At 28.1% G+C, this 18,306-nt stretch overlaps 1 protein-coding gene across 2 annotated transcripts in view; it reads left to right on the top strand.

The window, feature by feature from the left end:
- The window catches only part of LOC123014574 (CCN family member 1), a 45,314-nt gene that overhangs the window by 21,880 nt on the left and 5,128 nt on the right, over positions 1-18,306 (top strand). For both annotated transcript variants that reach the window (XM_044413764.1, XM_044413763.1), the window contains exons 3-4: positions 8,023-8,191; positions 15,382-15,473. In XM_044413764.1, the coding sequence (XP_044269699.1) occupies positions 8,023-8,191; positions 15,382-15,473 (261 nt within the window). The remainder of the gene's footprint in view (positions 1-8,022; positions 8,192-15,381; positions 15,474-18,306) is intronic.

Below are 18,306 nucleotides of genomic sequence, written 5' to 3'. Positions count from 1 at the left end.
CCAACTCCCTCCAAAGCCGGGGCCAACGGTACGAAAAGAACAAAACGGAAAATGACTCTAAAACCCAAATGACGGGAGCAGGTAAGGTAAACACGATACGGTATTTTATTATGTTTTGGTCTTTTTAGTTGAATGCTAGATGAGGTTGCATCAACGATCTTACAGTCCCCAAGCATCTCTAGGGCCCTCTGACGCCCCCTAGACCGGCGAAAATATAGTGTAATTAAATTTAGGACGTTTTAAATAAAATTAACAAAATAAAACCGTTACAATGTTTTTACAATTATTTTAATATGTATAACAGGGTGAAGACACTAAATTTACACTAAAAAAAATTACCAAAGTCTAGTTATTAATGAAAAATCAAAGTAAACCAATTTTTAGATCAAGGCAAAACTCAACTTTTAAATATTATTTTTCAAAATGCTTAATTAATACTTTACGCAACAACTTGTAAAATTATAAATCTTCAAAAAGTTTAAGAATTCAAACTGAACGGATTTTCAGAAGTTAACTGTTTGATTTTACAAAAAAATAACCCAAGCAAGCCCAAATTATAATTTTTTGGGGAAATATAGAATGTTTTTTTTAATATTGCAAGAAATTGCAACCACATAAAAAAATTATACTAATTTGTCAAATAAACAATAGTCCTATAAAACTTTTGATTACGAATATACAGAGTGTTAAAGTTTCATGATAAAATTAAAATCTATCAACCAAACCACTCGAGTTATTCTAAAAAAATATAATCTAAAACGTTGTGTATACACGGTGTTCAAAAAATTACAAATAAGCTCGTTGGTTTCTGTAATTCTGTAAATCAAAGTTTAGAAACTATTAAGCTTCAAAGTTGAAGTTGATTTGTTACCTTTTCTAAAACATAGAAAATTATTTCATTGTAAAAATTTATTTGTGTAAGACTTGGACAAGTAATTTTTCATTTTAAAATTAATTAATGAATTATTTTATGAATTATTTTAATTTAAAATTATTTTTCTTTTGTTTCTTGAGAAACAGATGTAACCCTAATTGTTGACTATTTTCATTATTTTTGGTGCTACATTACACCGTTGTCAGCTTAGTAAATTTCATAATTTATCATAGCTCAAAAAAAATAAAGTAGGAGATTTTTTAAACATTTTTTACAGACTCCTCAAAGCTTTTCCAAGAATGCATCATCGAGGTTATCCGTCATTTTTTAATCACCGTGTATAAGCAGCTTTTTTGATTTTTTGATATTATTAACTTTCTCATCCTTATTTAATTCAATTACATCGTGAAAAGTAAACAATTAAATAAATTTATTTACATTTATTTATCCAACATATTTTATTTGCAGTAAACATTTAAAGCGTATTAGTTATTTTTATGATTTAAATAAACATTGGTTGTCGGCTATTACAACAAAAAATTGTTTTTGTTTATTTTGCATAAATTAATGAACATGAAACTTAACACATTCACTCCCCGAGTACAAAGTTGTTAAAATGAGGCTTTTTAATTAAATTTCTAGTTGTAATATCACAAAGACAAATAAATAAATGTAGCATACACATGGCTTTTACTCTTTTTGCTGTTAATTATTTTTATTTAAACTATTTCAGAATTTTTTTTATAAAAATAAATTTTGTTCAAAGAATGATATTTTAATTTAAGTTGGCAACACTGAAATAGATATAAACTGGAACGAGCTACACATTTTCTATTTAAGTGTTTTATGTTAATAGCACACAAATAGCATCACAAATTTAATTGAGCTTTGATGGAAACACTATATTTTAATTTTGGTGGATGCGCCAGGTCAATTATTTTAAATAAATATTTGTGGCTTTGCAGATTATAAATAAGAAATTGTTTTTAACTGTGTTATTTTAATTAATAAATAACAAATTTAACAGTTTGTCTACTTTCGTAATGTGTGCATTTTGCATAAATAAATTATTTTTATTTGTGTTATTTTTCGCATGTGTGCTTATAATTTTTCACAGTATTAAAAAAACATAATTTTGTCATTTTCTTGGCTGAGTGTACGCCACATTAGAGCCATTCATCCGATAAGGGAACATGTTGAGCGCATTCCTAGCGATCGATGAAATTCGGTTGACTTAGTCATTTGTATCTCATTAGAATTCCGTTCAACCCTCTTTTCGTGTCCGGAGTCCGGACTGTGTCGATATTTCCGGGTTCCAGGCATCTTTCATTTTTGTGCGTGCGAGAAAATTTTAATTGATGTTTTGTTTTGATGAATTGGAGTATTATTAAACAGCCTAAACACCCACATGGTGGCGTTAATGGCGATGTGCATTAATCATAAAATTTCCAAGAAATACGTTATCGCACAAAAAAATTATTTCGCAAAAAAGCAAAACAGAGTGAAAAGTTTCCAATTTATAGATTAAATTTGATGAAGTGACGCTCCTTGATAAAATCCGTTATTCCGTCGGAAAAATGTCATCGCTGTGATCAAACTTGTTAATTCTAGACGAGGGGAACGTAAGCTTTGAAGCTTTTTCTCTGAAAGAACTTGATAAACTTTCATGAAATGGAGTCTCCGTTTCGTAAACAAGTCTTTTATTTTTACAAACTCTCGCCGTATACACCGGCCAATCCGCATTAATTTATCAACAATGGAAAAACTGCGTTTATCTGGATTTTATTAACTGTAAAAAGCTCTTTTTAATAAATTATGAAATGCCACAACGCATATAACAAACGGCAACCATAAATTTGCAGAATAAAGCGGGATATTAAAGCTCGGATTAGAACATCGCTGAATTATAAATTTCGACAGGATTCATTACGCCCCTCATTGATTTTATTATAGAGTGATTATAATCAATCAAAAGCTTCACCAAACTACACACCATCTACACGCAGAGTTAAATTAAAAACTTAATTTAACTTTTTGCAGAAATTCCAATAATATGCAATGTAAACAAAAATGGAACCAAAAGTTTTTCAATCATTTACATTCAAATAATACTAATTAACAAGCCCCACATTAATAATTGATAAGAACTTATAGCGTGAAGTTTAGAAGAGGGCGAGCGGCAAAGCCGCGAGCCCCCATTTAAAATTGACAAAATCTGATGGTATGAGTTCTACTCGGAGGCAAAACCCCCAATAATTATATTAAATATTTGCAAATCATATAGTGTTAAGTAAAAAAAAGTGCGAGCGGCAAAGCCGCGAGACCCCACTGAAAATTTGACACAATCTGTTTCTAAACGAGGTCGAGCGGCAAAGCACCTATAATTTTTACTAAACATTTTTTTTTATTTGATTATCATTTTCTAGTAATAGTTAATAAAAAGTGGTATAATAACTGTGATCATACTTTAAAAATAAAATTTTATTTTGTTTTCTGACTTGCAATTTTTTTGGCAAAATACCAACTTATGTATTTTTTTTAATAAAAATTGAATATAAATTAGATCATTATCATAGCACAGTTATACAGGATATTTGAAAAGTTGCGCCCCCGACGGGGTGTAAGATATCAGGAGCATAAAAAAAATGTTAAAAAAATATATCTATGAAAATTTCGAAATTATGAGAGTTTTAATTTTGCACTGACAATTTATTTCTGTTTGAAAAATATTTTTTTATGTTTTTTTGTTACAGGCTATTAAAAAGGGAAACAAAAGCTTTTCAAAAAATTTTTATAGTGAGTTAAAAAAAATTAAAATTTTGCAGAACACAAAAACCAAAAAAAAAATTCTAGAGAAACGTTACATTTTTAAAATACTTTATTATTAACCAATTAATTAATTCATAATTGTTTACCTGGTGTAAAAAAATTGAAGCAAATCCGTCAGCCAAATTAAATTTCAGCAAATGTTGTTAATAGTTTGTGTTGAAATTAACTCTAGTGAAATATAAACAATTTATTCAAACAAAATTCGCACATCACAAAAGTAAACACGCTATTAAACTGGTTTAATTAAAACAATACAATCAAAACAAATTTTCAATTATAAGCCAAAACCACAAATATTTTAAAATTATTGACCCGGCGCATCCACCAAAATTAAAACTTTGCATTTTACCATTAATTTTATAAAACACTAAAACAAAAAATATGTAGCTTGTCAATTAACATATTTCCAGACTCTATCTATTGAAATAGAACATTGAAATGTTGCTAACTTAATTTAAAATGTCATTCTTTAATCAGAAATTTATTTAATATATTACTTTTGTAAAAAACACATAAAATACTCTAGATAAAAATAACTAACAAAACATGTTTAAAAATAAATTTATTTAATTGTTCATTGTTAAAATTAATTGAATTAAATATACAGGGTGATTGAATAATATCGGACCAACTCTCAAATAATAATAGAAGACTTTCAGCTAAGCATAAAAAGTGTCAATTTTCATATCATGTAGGCATCTTAGTTTTTTTTCCGATGTTGTTAGATTTAATTTATTCTTAAATTTGCTAGTTTGTTAAATGTTTTTTACATGATAAGGCACAGATTAGTAATTTTTTTCAACAGTCTTACAAGATTTTCCGTTTCCGCTAACTAAATTTAAAATTACATAATCGGAACGGCCAAAAACTTAATTCAAAATCTAATTTTTGAAGAGCTATATCTCGTAAAAATGTTCATACAATTTTTTGTTATAGGAACTTTTAACTCAGTTGGATGTCCTTTATCACCACCCAAGAGATGGAATCACCCTGTAGATGACAAAGTTAAAAACATCAAAAAATGAAAGAAGTTTGTATACAGAAAATTTTAATAGTTAATATTTAAACAGCATTTGCTATTCATAAAAACAAAAACAGATTTTATTCGTTGATTGATCAAGTTTTTTAATATTTTTTTAGCTGAACTCGTAATAAACAAGCAACATAATACGAGTAAAAATTGTGTATTTTTGTACAAAAATGCATTAAAAATTAAAATCCCGACTTTCCGAAAGCAAAACATTTTAATGCAACGTAAACAAAATTCCGATAACGATTTGAGTTTCAGATTCAAACACAAAATAAAAATCTATACTCCATTTCTGAAACTAAAAAATAAATACAGTCGCGTGATAGAAATCTCTCGTTGCCTGTCGCACGCTAAAAACCGTCCTCAAATATCCATATAGGTCGCACCTGTCGATACCATTTCAGCAATTTCAGCATGATATGTCGCCAATATTTATCGATACTCCCCCAAATTACATGTCATTCTCCCCAAGGCCTCAAGATTTCCCTAGTCCAGCCGCAAAGTTCCTTCGTCTCGGACTATAAATCGTTCACTCGTTTACAAAATGTCCTAGCGGTCTGTATAAATCTCGATTTAAGTTGTTGCCTTGTAATCTCGGCTCGAGATTGGTAGAGCACAGGTGGTGCTTCGTCGTTATCGGGGCCCTTTGACGTTTGATCGATAAAGCTTTTTCAGGCCAATTATCGCTTTTTTTGTTTGTTCACCTAATTATTAGGGAAAATGATCAACTGATATGGAGCTATTCTCAATCCGAACCCTAATTGCATTCCCGCTTCCTAATTAACCGAGTCGAATTTTATACGATGGAGGGCTTTTCGACGAGCGCCATCTAACGTTAATTAGCCGTTTAATCAAGGAAACAAGTGCCGAACGCGGTTTTGATTGCTTGAAACAGCAAAAATAATAGCATTTATATCACAAAGTAGAGGTTTTTTAACCGAGAAAGAAATAATAAATGCAAGTATATGGAAATTGTGTCTTCCACGTTTTATATAATATTTTTAACTACTAGCACATTTATTGCCCAATAATACAAAAAGAATATTACTTTCAAAAAAGACAGAAGAATTAGATGTAGGGTTACTTCGATGTTTATTAATGACGAAATTCAAGTCTTTTTTATTTGATTTTGCATTAATTTCATCTCGAAATATTCCCGTTAGTATTTGTGGTAATAATATAGTTTTTAATAATAATATTCTAGACATACAGGGTGAATATAAAGTATGAAACCAAGCGTTTTTTTTTAAATCATTTATCTCCAAAAAATAATAAATAATACAAATGAAAGTAATGTAAAAAATGTGATCGTATTTTTTATTATTTTGTTTTGTTTTTGATTTATGCGATTTTTTTGTCAAAGTTGCAATATACCACCACGGATCACTTATCCATTGATTTATTTAGAGATTGTAAAACTCTTAAAAGTAAATAATTTTAGAAAGACAATTTAATAATCTTTTAAATGCAGAAACCATAAATAGGGTTTTCTATTTAATTTTTTAAGTTATTGAACTTTTAACAAACTCCTTCATTTTTTTTTATTTTTGCAAATGCAACATAGTAAAAAATGTTACAACCTTATAGCTCGTACCTTCTTCTTTGCGCTAGTAAAAAAAGGATTTCTAGATGTCTTAGTTTTTGTAATAAATTTGAAATATATTTTTAAAAAGTGTACGTTTTGTCAAAAAACCGTCTTATTTTTAAAACTAAGCAAACTCAACCAATAAAAGTTTGTCTTAAAAGCATTGTCATAAAATTTTACATTTAAAAACGTTAAGAAACATATGGCGTTTCATTTCAAAAAACACAAGTTTGAATTGTAACTTATTTTTGAGACACGCTGTATAGTTGAAAATAATTTTAGACGATGGACTAGGTTAGTATCTATCAATGTCCTATATAATTTTTTTTTTATTTTACCATTTAAAGGTCATTAATGGACTTTTTTAACTGGGACACACAGTATAAAAAAATTTGAAAAAATTTAATATAAAGTATAGTTTTAATCCTTAGATCATAACCTTCATGAGAAAAATTAGTTCTACAGTGTTTTGTAAATAGACAAAAAAATGACAAGTAAGGTAAGATACCAGGAACATGAAAAAATGTTTAAAAAATTATATCTGTCAAAAAATTTTGACATTTATTTTTTGGCATTCAACATTTTTTTATGCCTATTTAATGATACTGATCTTGTAAGTATATGTTTTTTTTATAATTATTTAGTATTTGTACAAAAATTTTGCTAATAAAAGCCACAAATAACATTAAACAAAGTTTCAATTTTTCTAAAATAGTCTGTAGCAAAAAAAAACTTGGAAAATTATTTTTTCAACAAAAATAAATAGAAAAACAAAGCTCTCGTAACTTCAAAATTTTTGTAGATAAATTTTTTTATACATTTTTTTAATGTTCCTGGTATCTTATATTGCCATTTAAAGAAATAAAAATTCTGTGGAACTCAAAAACAAAAGAGAATTTCAAAAAAGTTTATTCTTGATAAAACATCACATTTTTATAGTACTTTTTTAATTAGTTTTCCAAAAAATAAATTGTTTAATTGTTTATGTTTCCATACTTTTTATTTACCTGGTATATTTATATCAATGTAAAACCCTGCATAATCGGTGTTTATTTTTATTTATTGTTATCATTAGTCAATAATAGTACAACTAGTAGTAAAAAAATACATTTGAATAAAAATTTAATTACTGTCTGTGTAATAATTTCAACTAAAACCTAAATTTCTCTCTAGAACTGCAAAATTAATTACTTCTGCTATTATTACAATAATATGACAATTGATTGCCATTCAAGCTTATTCATAATTCACTATTCTGCATTAAACCTCGCTGTTTTCTTATTAGATGCTTTAATAACTTTTCCCCTAAGATTCATTACATTACGAAATATCGTTCTATTGTATGGTTTCTCTTGTACAATGAGAAACATTAAAAGCAAGATTCCAACCCAATTTAAATATTTCAAGTGTCACATTTTTAATTAACTTGATTTCATATTTACGAACTTCCTTTCGAAATAAAGTGATGACATTTCACATTTGCTCACTTCCGATGTCACTCACAACGCTCTAAATTAGTCAAATTTTCTTTCTGCGCGTCTGTCGTCAACAAAATATTGTTGCTGATACAAGGATATTTCCATAATGTCGTCATTTCGGGTTTACTGCACGAGAATAAAAGTTTTATGTCATCTTGGGCTTAAACTCGGTTAAAAAGGGCATTACGGATTCAATCAAAGAGTGATTTATCAATTCTCGTTTCAGGACTGTCCTTATCCTTGCACGTGTCCGGTGATGGGTCAGGAAGTGTGTAGGGAGTGCGAGGAGTGTCCGAGACAGCTGGGCGAGCCCTGCAGCGAGGACAGGCCCTGCGATAAGCAACGGGGGCTTGTATGTCGATATAAACATGGCGATGCTGAAGGAGTTTGCAGAGGTAACAATTTTTTTATTCTTAAACAAAAAAAACTCGCTAATAAAAAAAGGTGAATCCTGCAGGAGAGATGGACATTTAACAGCACAATTTGACGGAATTATTTTGCGGTTATAGATAACCGTAATACACGAACTTAACCAATAATTATGTCAGATTTAGTTAATATAACGGTTATTTAATCTTGGTTATATTTTGGGTATACAGGATAATGAAAAAAAGGCGTCCTTTTTTATTGAAACATTGTGACCATCATTCCAAAAATAGTCTAAATAGATTCTCTTTAAAATTTAAACAGTTTGTCTAACAGGACAAAGCGGCAATATTGCACAAATTTCTTTTACTAAAAAACTATTTCACTCAGGTATATTTTTCGTATCTAGGAAACCTTTTTGACTTTAATCGTTCAAATTTCACAGAACAAACAACATTAAAAATTGATTTTTTTTGTTGCTACCGTTTCCAATAATTGAATATTACTTGGACATTTTCTGTATCCTAGGATATTTGCAATGTTGCAACATTGATAAATTTTCTTTGGAGCCAAGAAATGGTATCCAAACATCTTCAATAAAGTTTATTTCAAAAGACTTTTTACACATTTTTTTTTAAGAACACCGTCAAGAGTATCAAAATCTAGACTTTAACAATGAAATTATTTTAAAACTGTTAATTATATAGATTTCTCTCTTCTTAAAAGGAAAGTCTATATATATATTACTGATAAGAGCACCAATCCAATTTTGGTCTTCGAATTCGTCTTTAATAAAAGATCACTTATAACGTGTGGGTTAACACGGGCGCCTTTTTTTCATCATACTGTATAATAAAAGTTATATTTGTGTTGCGTAATATAGCGTATATTAAATTCAGTTTATATATCGGTTATCTAACCATGGTTATGTCTGGCGCATATAGCAAAGGTTATATGCCGGTTATATTCGTATAAAAAAACGCCCCTAGCCATAATTTTATTAGTGACTTTTAAAGACATTGTAAAACTTCTTTGATCAAAATTGAACATTTTTTTATCAATTGTTTATTGCTTGCTTTAGATAAAATGAATAAAAATGTTTTATTCTTATCACAGCCTATTTTATTTTATTTTATTTTCAACTTGCCTAAAATGAAAAGTTAGTGATAACATAACACAAAAATAATGAAATCATTATAGGTAAAAAGTGTTAATTGCCTCAACCAATAACATTAAAACTTAAACAACAAACAAAAAAAGCAAATCAATTATTCAATGTAAAAAATTTTTCACTTTCTAAAATTATTATTATTATTGACAAAAGTTTAGAAGAAAACAAATCCTCTTTAAATTCATAAAAAATACTAGTAAATAAAGATATACTGTGTGACAAGTGAGCTTGTTAAAAGACAATTTAATGAAGAATGCAAAAATAACAAAATATACAAGGTGTTTCATTTAAAAAACTGAAATTGTTGTTACTTACAGTAAAACAGGAAGCAGCAATAGATAGCAAGAAACTGTTCAACTTTGTTTTAAGAAGTATTGTCATATTTATAAAAATAATAATGGCTTGAGGCGTTTTTCATAATTCATCCTGTATAAACAATGTATAATACGGTGATATTTTATATGTTGCCAATATTTTATAATATCAAGACAATAAGTGATTAAGTAGGTTACCGTTTTATCAAAAGTGAAATTATGACCTACAAATATATTAAATAGTATATTAAATATATCATTTTTGCAAAAAGTTATATAAGGGAAATATGAGAACGGTAATATAAGCGTAATATAACCACGCATATATAGAAATTAGAAAACGAAACATAACCGCAACATAAGCGAGCGTTTAAATATATAACTGAAATAATATTGTCCCCTTAGTGCAACAACTAGATAACTTGAAATTTATAGTTTTGTGTAACTTTAAAAATGTAAAAAACTAAAATGTAATATACTAAACAAAGTTTTTTCAGTCTGATAGAAAATTTAGTTTTATGTATTCGAAGTATTGCAAAAAATACTTTAGAAATGCTTAAAATTTAAATTATCTAGTTGTTGCACTAAGGAAACGATATAACCTCGCGTATATATAAGAGTTAGATAACTTTAAATATAAGCGAGACATAAAAACGGATTTATGCAGTTGCAAATAACCACGCGTTTATTAAAGTTATGCAATAAAACATAATCACAATATAAGGGTAGTTATATAATCTAAATATAACCACGCATATATATTGATTATAAAACATTTTCATTTTAACCTAACCCTGGTTATATAACGGTTAACTGTTAAAGCGTCACATCTATAAGCTAGTATTTTAATTAATTTGTTACATGAATGGATTTAGAATTGTGAAAAAAAAATTACGAGTATCTTTGATTTTACGTCAAAACTGCAAAGGAAAAAAGTTTGTGTTTTACTGGAAACCAGTAAATCTGTAATTAAAACTTCATTATTCTAACTCACTAGAAAGAAAAGTTCATTTTTCTCTTGATTTTGGACTTAATAATTTTAAAAATCTTATTTATTCTAAAGATTACAGTACCTAATTAAAAAATAAACACAATATTTTGATTTATGTTTTTTTTATTGCGTTAAGAAAACGAGGCTTTCGTTTACAAATGACAATGCTCTCAATGTCATTTTTTTATATCATGAAAAAAAACTATTACTCATTAATTTTCCTTAATATTTATTTTTGCAAGTCACAGCATGTTTATTTATTAAAAATAATCTTTTCACAAAAAATCAAATATTTGTGCATACACGTATTCAGAAAAACAGGTTCTATTATTCCTATTTAAAAAAAACAGTTGAACTATCGTTATTTTGACACATGTCATGTTTACGCATTTAATGCAGTTTGATGTACTTTATGGGGCATATTATTTGAAATAATCAAGTTAAAAGGGTGCGACAGGTAACCTGGGACACCCGGTATACTATATTATTTTACAAGAGGTTTTTCAAAATGTGATCAATCTCTCCCGGGCTTACCCTATAGTGTTACAATAAAAAATAGTTGATTGTTTGAAAATTGGTCAGCACATTAAAAAACTAAAATAGATTTGTCTTTTTCGGTAAATAATTTTAATAATTAAAACGTGTTTTTAATTACGTTAATTGATACAAAGAATTAAAAAAAAACGGTCCAACAATTCGAAATGAAATTTTCTCGAAAAAAGTTATGCAAATCGGGTTTTAATCGGGCGATCCGATTGTAATTCCGTCATTATTCAAAAAATTAGTGGAGCTTTTTCGGTCTTGAATCTATCGTTCGCTCCTCGTTTATATCTCCAAACAAATTAAATCGAATCGAGACGATTAATTATAATGACAGGGAAGACGCTATGAAACGATTCCACTTAAATTTATTGCGATTTTAATTAGAGTGGAGCGGAATGCGTCTCGCGCCTTATTCATTCCGCACTGTTTCTCCTGTTTGCGCTCTTCCGGAAAAAGGATTCAAACGAGTGAAAAAATAACGTCAGTTGATCGATTCCTGAAATCCTTTCACCTGGTGTTGCCATCAACAAGTAAACCCTTCGGATTCGAATCCTTTTCGCGCCATTTGAATGAGGACATAACAATTACGTCCTATTAAGCCGCAATCCTCCCCGAAAAGTAATCTGACAGGCGAGTTTATCGCCGTTCTTTGTCCTTCCACTCCCGGATTTGCCTATAATCTGCATCCTCTAAGCCGTCTTGATGGAATTCCAATTTTATTAGCCGTGCACGGTTGTATTTTACACGTTTTTGTGAGTAGGTGGATTCAGAGAGAGACTTTAAAAGTTTTAATTTCATTCCGGGTTTTTGGCGAAGCTTTGTCTCGTCTGTATTTAATTATGGCTTGTATTCTTTGCGTCCCGGGGCACAGGCGTGTCTTCGGCACACTTCATTAGACCAGAAACTAGCTGAAGAGCAAAAACGAGAAACGCTCGGGGGCTTTCACAGCTACGTCGTTATTTTGTAATACAAACGATGCGACCGGAGTACATTGTCGGACAGAAATTATGATCAAAGCTTTTTTGAGAGAAAAACGAAATGCTAGACCGAGCGAGGATAATAGACGAAATGAGTAGGCGAAAACGCAAATCAATAAAGCTGAAAAAACACCATCGTAAACTAGAGAAACTAATAGAGGAGACTGAATAAACCACCACTTTTAAATTTAAGTCTAAAGTGTTGGTTTTTGGTTTTTTGGCCATAGAAAAACAATAATAAAAAATAATAGACATAATAAATGTCACAGTAAACACATAAAATAACAGAAACAATAGCTGAGCTTAGAAATATAACCAAAAAAAAAAGATGAATACCATTCAGATCAATCTCAAAAAAATAAAGAAATTATATTTTGATAACCAAAAGACAAAAACTTATAATAGAAACAAAATACTAATTGCTTAGTCAAAACTGGAAAATACAAAATAACAAGTTAAATTGGCTTCAATTTCAGTTTTGTGCAAACTGTATTAGAAAATAATGTTTGTTTCAAAACAAAAACTAAAAAAAACTCATAGTAGAAACAAAAATAGAAAATAAATACTATTACAAAAAAGTGCCTTGATACATAAATAACTATTTTAGAATAAGTTAAAAAATAATCAAAAAACAGTAACAATAACAAAAATCAAACAAAAACTTGAAGTAAAAACAAAAATAGATAAAAAGTGCCAAAAATAATAATCGCTAAGTCAAAGCTGAAAGTTACAAAAAATCAACTTAAACTGGCTTAAATTTCATCAGTTTTGTAATTTATAAAAATGTATTAGAAAAAATATTTGTTTTAAAACAAAAACTAAAAAAGCCTTACAGTAGAAACACAAAAAAAATGCTATTAAAAGTATTTTTATTTTTGGTCATATTATGGTCAAAAAAAACAGTAACAGTAGCAAAAACTTAAAATAAAATTGAAATGCTATTAAAAAAATGTATTTTTAGAGTAAGTTAAAGAATGATCAAAAAGAGAGGAACAATAACAAAAACCAAAAATAAACTTGTAGTAGAAATGAAAATAGAAAAAAAAACCTATTAATTTTTTTATAACTACTTATTATAGAATAACAATCTTCTTGGTTAGTTTTACACAACTTTTGTCCAAATTTGCGATTTCAAAAAAAATTAATATGCACCTCGGCACTAAAGTTATTTTTCATTACTCATGTGTTTGATTTGTTTCAGTTACCGCCTCTGCAACTAAACACACATTGATAATCAATAAAACTTCGACCTTAGTGCTTTGATACATAAATAACTATATTTTAGAATGAATGAGTTAAACATATAACAAAAAACAGTAACAATAACAAAAAAAATATAGTAAAATCAAGAATAGAGAAAAATATGATTAAAGAAATATTTTTTAGAATAAGTTAAAAGATGATCAAAAAAAAACAATATCAATAACGAAAACAAAAACAAATTTTAGTAAAAACAAAAATAGTAAAAAATGTTATTAAAAAAAATATTTTGGAATAAGTTAAAAAGTGATGAAAAAAACAGTAAAAATAATAAAAACTAAAAAAGTTTTTAGTTGAATTTTAGTAAGTTAAGGGTTTTAAAAAAAATGATGACAATAACAAAAACCAAAAATAAACTTGTAGTAGAAATAAAAAAAGAAAAAAAATTCTATTAATTTTTTACAACTATTATAGCTATTATAGAATAACAATCTTTTTGGTTAGTTCTACACAAATTTTGTCAAATTTGCGATTTTGAAAAAATTTAATATGCACTAAAGTTATTTTTCATTACTCATGTGTTTTGTTTGTCTCAGCTATGGCTTCTGCAACTAAACACACATTCGTAATAAATAAGTCTTGGACTTTAGTGCCTTGATACATAAATAACTATGTTTTAGAATAAGTTAAAAGATACATATAGCAACAAAAAACAGTAACAATAACAAAAGAAAATTATAGCAAAAGCAAAAATATATAATATAATAAAAAATAATCAAAAAGACAATATCAATAACAAAAATTTAAAAAAAAATTAGTAAAAACAAAAATAGTAAACAATGTTATTTAAAAAAATATTTTTGGAGTAAATATAAAAAGTGGCGAAAAAACTAATAAAACCAAAAAAACTAAAAAAACTCTTAGTAGAATAAAATAAAAATAAAATGCTATTAAAAAAAATTGGGTAAGTTAAGGGATGATCAAAAAGAGAGTAACAATAACAAAAACTAAAAATAAACTTATAGTAGAAACAAAAACAGAGAAGAAATGCTATTAAAAAATATTTTTTATTTACAACCGTTCACCTTTCTAACCTTGTCGTAGGTTGGAAAGTGACTTCCCATTACCTACCTGTGTTACTAATCCCACTTTTCTCACAATAAAATGTATTTGTTAGTAAAACCCCATCATTACATTTTTTTACTTTTTTAACAAAAATTAAAGATGCAGTTGTGAATAAAATTATGCACAAACCTTAGTGGAAAAAAGTTTTATTTCTGTTTCAAGATAAAGTTAACCTCGTCGCAAACTTTCTATTTTTTTTACAGGAATGAAATATAAATAACTATTTCAGAATAATATATCAAAATATATTATAAAAATATTAAAAAAATATTATAAAAATATATCAAAAAAACAGTAACAGTAAAAAAACAAAAAAATAGTAGAAGCAAAAATAGAGAAAGTTATGATTAAACAAATATTTTTAGAATAAGTTAAAAAGTGATGAAAAAATCAGTAAAAATAATAAAAACTAAAAAAACTGTAGAGGAAAAAAAATTAAAATAAAATGCTATAAAAAAATATTTTTTATTTACAACCGTTGACTTTTCTAACCTTGACGTAGGTTGGAAACTGACTTGTTCCTGACCTCTCATTACCCACTTCTACTACTACTCTTGATTTTCAGTCCCAATTTTTTTTTTGTCACAATTAAACGCATTCGCCAGTGAACCTTTTTTTTACTTTTTTCACGAAAATTATAGTTGCAGTTGTAGATAAAATTGTGCACAAACCTCGGTGGAAATAAGCTTCATTTCTGTTTCGAGATAAAATTATCCTCGACGCAAACATTCTAATTTTTTACAGAAACAAAATTTCCCAGGTTGGTACCTAATATACTATAAAATAGGTTAAAAGTAATCAAAAAGACAGTAACTGTAACAGAAACAAAATAGGAAAGAAACACTAAAAATAATAATGGCTCACTCAAAGCTGAAAATTTTGTATGTTTTTTTTTCAGAATCAACTGGAGTGCCATGCATCGTGCACAACAAGACCTACGAGCACGGTGAGACCTTTTCTTTGGACTGTCGCACTCAATGTGCTTGTCAGGTGAGTCCCAGATATAATTACATTTAATATTTAATCGAGCACAGGGAGCACAACAATGTCAACAAGAAATAAAGTCGCGCCAGCGAAGATATCTCAAAATGAATATTTCACAGTCCGGAAACGACGAAAGCAGCTGAAACCTTGATACAAAACAGCAAACTCCAATCATCTCCGTAATAAAACCAACACAACCAAATGTGACTCGACTGCATCCGAAATAATGAAATTTGCGAATCTTCGATATTGGACAGTGTCTTTGATGTAGGCTGCCAACGCCGTAAAATAATTACAATTTCCATTCGCCGGCTTTAATAAAAGCTTCTCAAAGAACGGTTTATGAATTTTTCATGTTTCCATAAATTCCGCAGGGCGAGATACTCGTAATTCCGCAAAAAAATTATATTTATACTCAATAAATACGACGCGAGCAGCCAAGCGCCATTAAACTATTTCAAATGACCGGTGGTAAAAAATCTAGTTAGAGGGATTTTATGCAAAAATTTTCTGAATTATGCATAAGTCGCCTTTTACCCGATGAATTTCAATTGAAATGTTTCCAGGGGGCGCCTTATTGCTTTACAACCGAAATTTGATTTCCTTGTTAACTTTCATTTCGAGGGTCGCCGGGAAAGACAATAGTTGGCCGACCTAATTACCAATTAAAATAAGACGAAATTTCCCAAAGTTTTTAACTTCCTTTTTGGAGACGTTTCAAATATAATACCCCCTTGTTGGTTGAATGATAAACTTACCTACTTAAAACTTTAGTTGGTGTTTCCATAAAGAGCCTATTTAAAACTTTTTCAACTCGAGGCTCGCAACTTCGGCCTGTAATAATGTATGCCATGACAAGGATTTGAAAATTTACAAGACGAGACAACTTCCAACATTTGCTCTAAACAACAATCAACAAACATGACCCCAATTCTCCACCAACAAAATATTTTTAGATGTGTTATTATCGCTTCATTTAATGTTTGTGTGTTAATTATTAGCGCTCATTAGGTACATAGACTCTCCAATCGTATGTAAATTGAGTTTGGATACGAGAATGTTGTTATGGCGGTAATAATGTTTATGTTAGTTGTTGTTTAATTTATGAATTGAAACTCTGTCAATCATGCGATATTTCTACATGCTAATTTATGACAGTAATTGTTTATTGGTTGAAATTAATCACCCACCGATAACCACAACATCCTGCTCTGAAATAATCTAAAAACAACAAAACGCATCAGAGATTTTAAATCAGAATAACATATTATGCAAATTTCAAACCGCTGGTAAACGATAGAACAAAAAAAATAAACCAAAAAATAAAATAATAACTTTTTAAAATTGACTAAAAATTATGTATAAAAATAAACCGATTTATGACAATTCTCTAACGTAACTTTATTCACACTCAAGTATAATTTTTGACAAAGTATGTCTTGAAACTTTATCCTACTTTATGCTGTGGAACTTACTTTAACTTTTATTTGTAGAAAAATACTATACCAGGTGAGCAGAAAGTATAGGACAAAAGGTTTTTTGCTTAAACTTATTATTTTTTGAAAAAAACTAATTAATGAATGATTAATATGTACTTACTATAAAAGTGTGACGTTTCTCAAGAATCGAAATTTTGATTTTTTTTGTTTAATTTAAGTTTTTTGGGTACAAATTTGTCAACCCGCCACTATAGAATTCTTTTTTTACAAAAGCTGTGATCTAAAAATTATAACCATTTTATTCAATTTCTTTGGAACATTTTTTTTATAAAGGATGATATTTAAAAACGGCAAAAGCTGTATAATTTTTATTTATGGCCCGATTTCAAAAATTAAAATAGTAAAACAGGTTTTATAAGACTGGTGTTAAAGCACGAATTCAAGTTTAAAAAACGAGTGGCGTAGCTTTTAAAGAATGAGTGCTATAAAGTCTTATGAAACAATTTTTTTCTACTATTTGTTGTAAATGGCCCCCTTTATGCCGTTAATTTTTTTTTATTTTAATCGATTTAGGGTTTGTTGTGACAATTGCTAATGTCAATTTTAAATGTTTTGTAGTGTCTTAATTTTAAAAGTCAAAATTTGATCTAGTCGCCTCCTGACTATTAAAACATCGCACATGATGACATTAGGTTTTTTAATATGTTTTAATATGAGAATCTAGAATCAAAAATAAATTAAATCGCTTTTAATTTCACAATTTTAGAATTTTGCTATCTTATACAGGGTGCGCCAGAACTCGCGCCCCAGAGAAAAATGGTATGTAAGGTACGATACCAGAAACATGGAAAAAATGTTAAAAAAATTCTATCTATAATAAATTTCGATGTTATGAGAGTTTAAATTTTACATTTTGACTCTATTTCTGTTAGAAAAATAATTTTCCAAGTTTTTTGCTAAAGCTATTAGAAGAGAAAACTTTGTTTAATGTTATTTGTGGCTTTCATTCACAAAATTTTTGTACTTTTACTAAATAATAATAAAAAAACATATACAAGATCATGAGCATCATTAAATATACATAAAAAAATGTCACATGTCAAAAAATAAATGTCAAAATTTTTTAAACATTTTATCTATGGTCCTGGTATCTTATCTTCCTTGAAATTTATTTTTGAGGCGCGAGTTTCTGAAACTGTATTTTGGGCTATATTCAACTTTCTAATATTAAATAAGGACACATTAAAAAAAAAAGTTTTCCTAGTAGTTGCATACAAACATGTACGATATGTTCTTCTTTTACTAAAAATTATTTATTGTTTAAAAAAATTAGTAAAAGTATCATGATGTCAATAAAAAAATACGTTAACAATAATCTTTTTAAAAGTAAACAAAACAAA

Source organism: Tribolium madens, unplaced genomic scaffold (genome assembly GCF_015345945.1).
Source record: "Tribolium madens isolate multiple individuals breed KSU strain unplaced genomic scaffold, Tmad_KSU_1.1 Scaffold_97;HRSCAF=244;Tcas5.2_LG3a, whole genome shotgun sequence".
Classification (NCBI taxonomy): domain Eukaryota; kingdom Metazoa; phylum Arthropoda; class Insecta; order Coleoptera; family Tenebrionidae; genus Tribolium; species Tribolium madens.
This window is presented reverse-complemented; position numbering and strand designations above follow the sequence as displayed.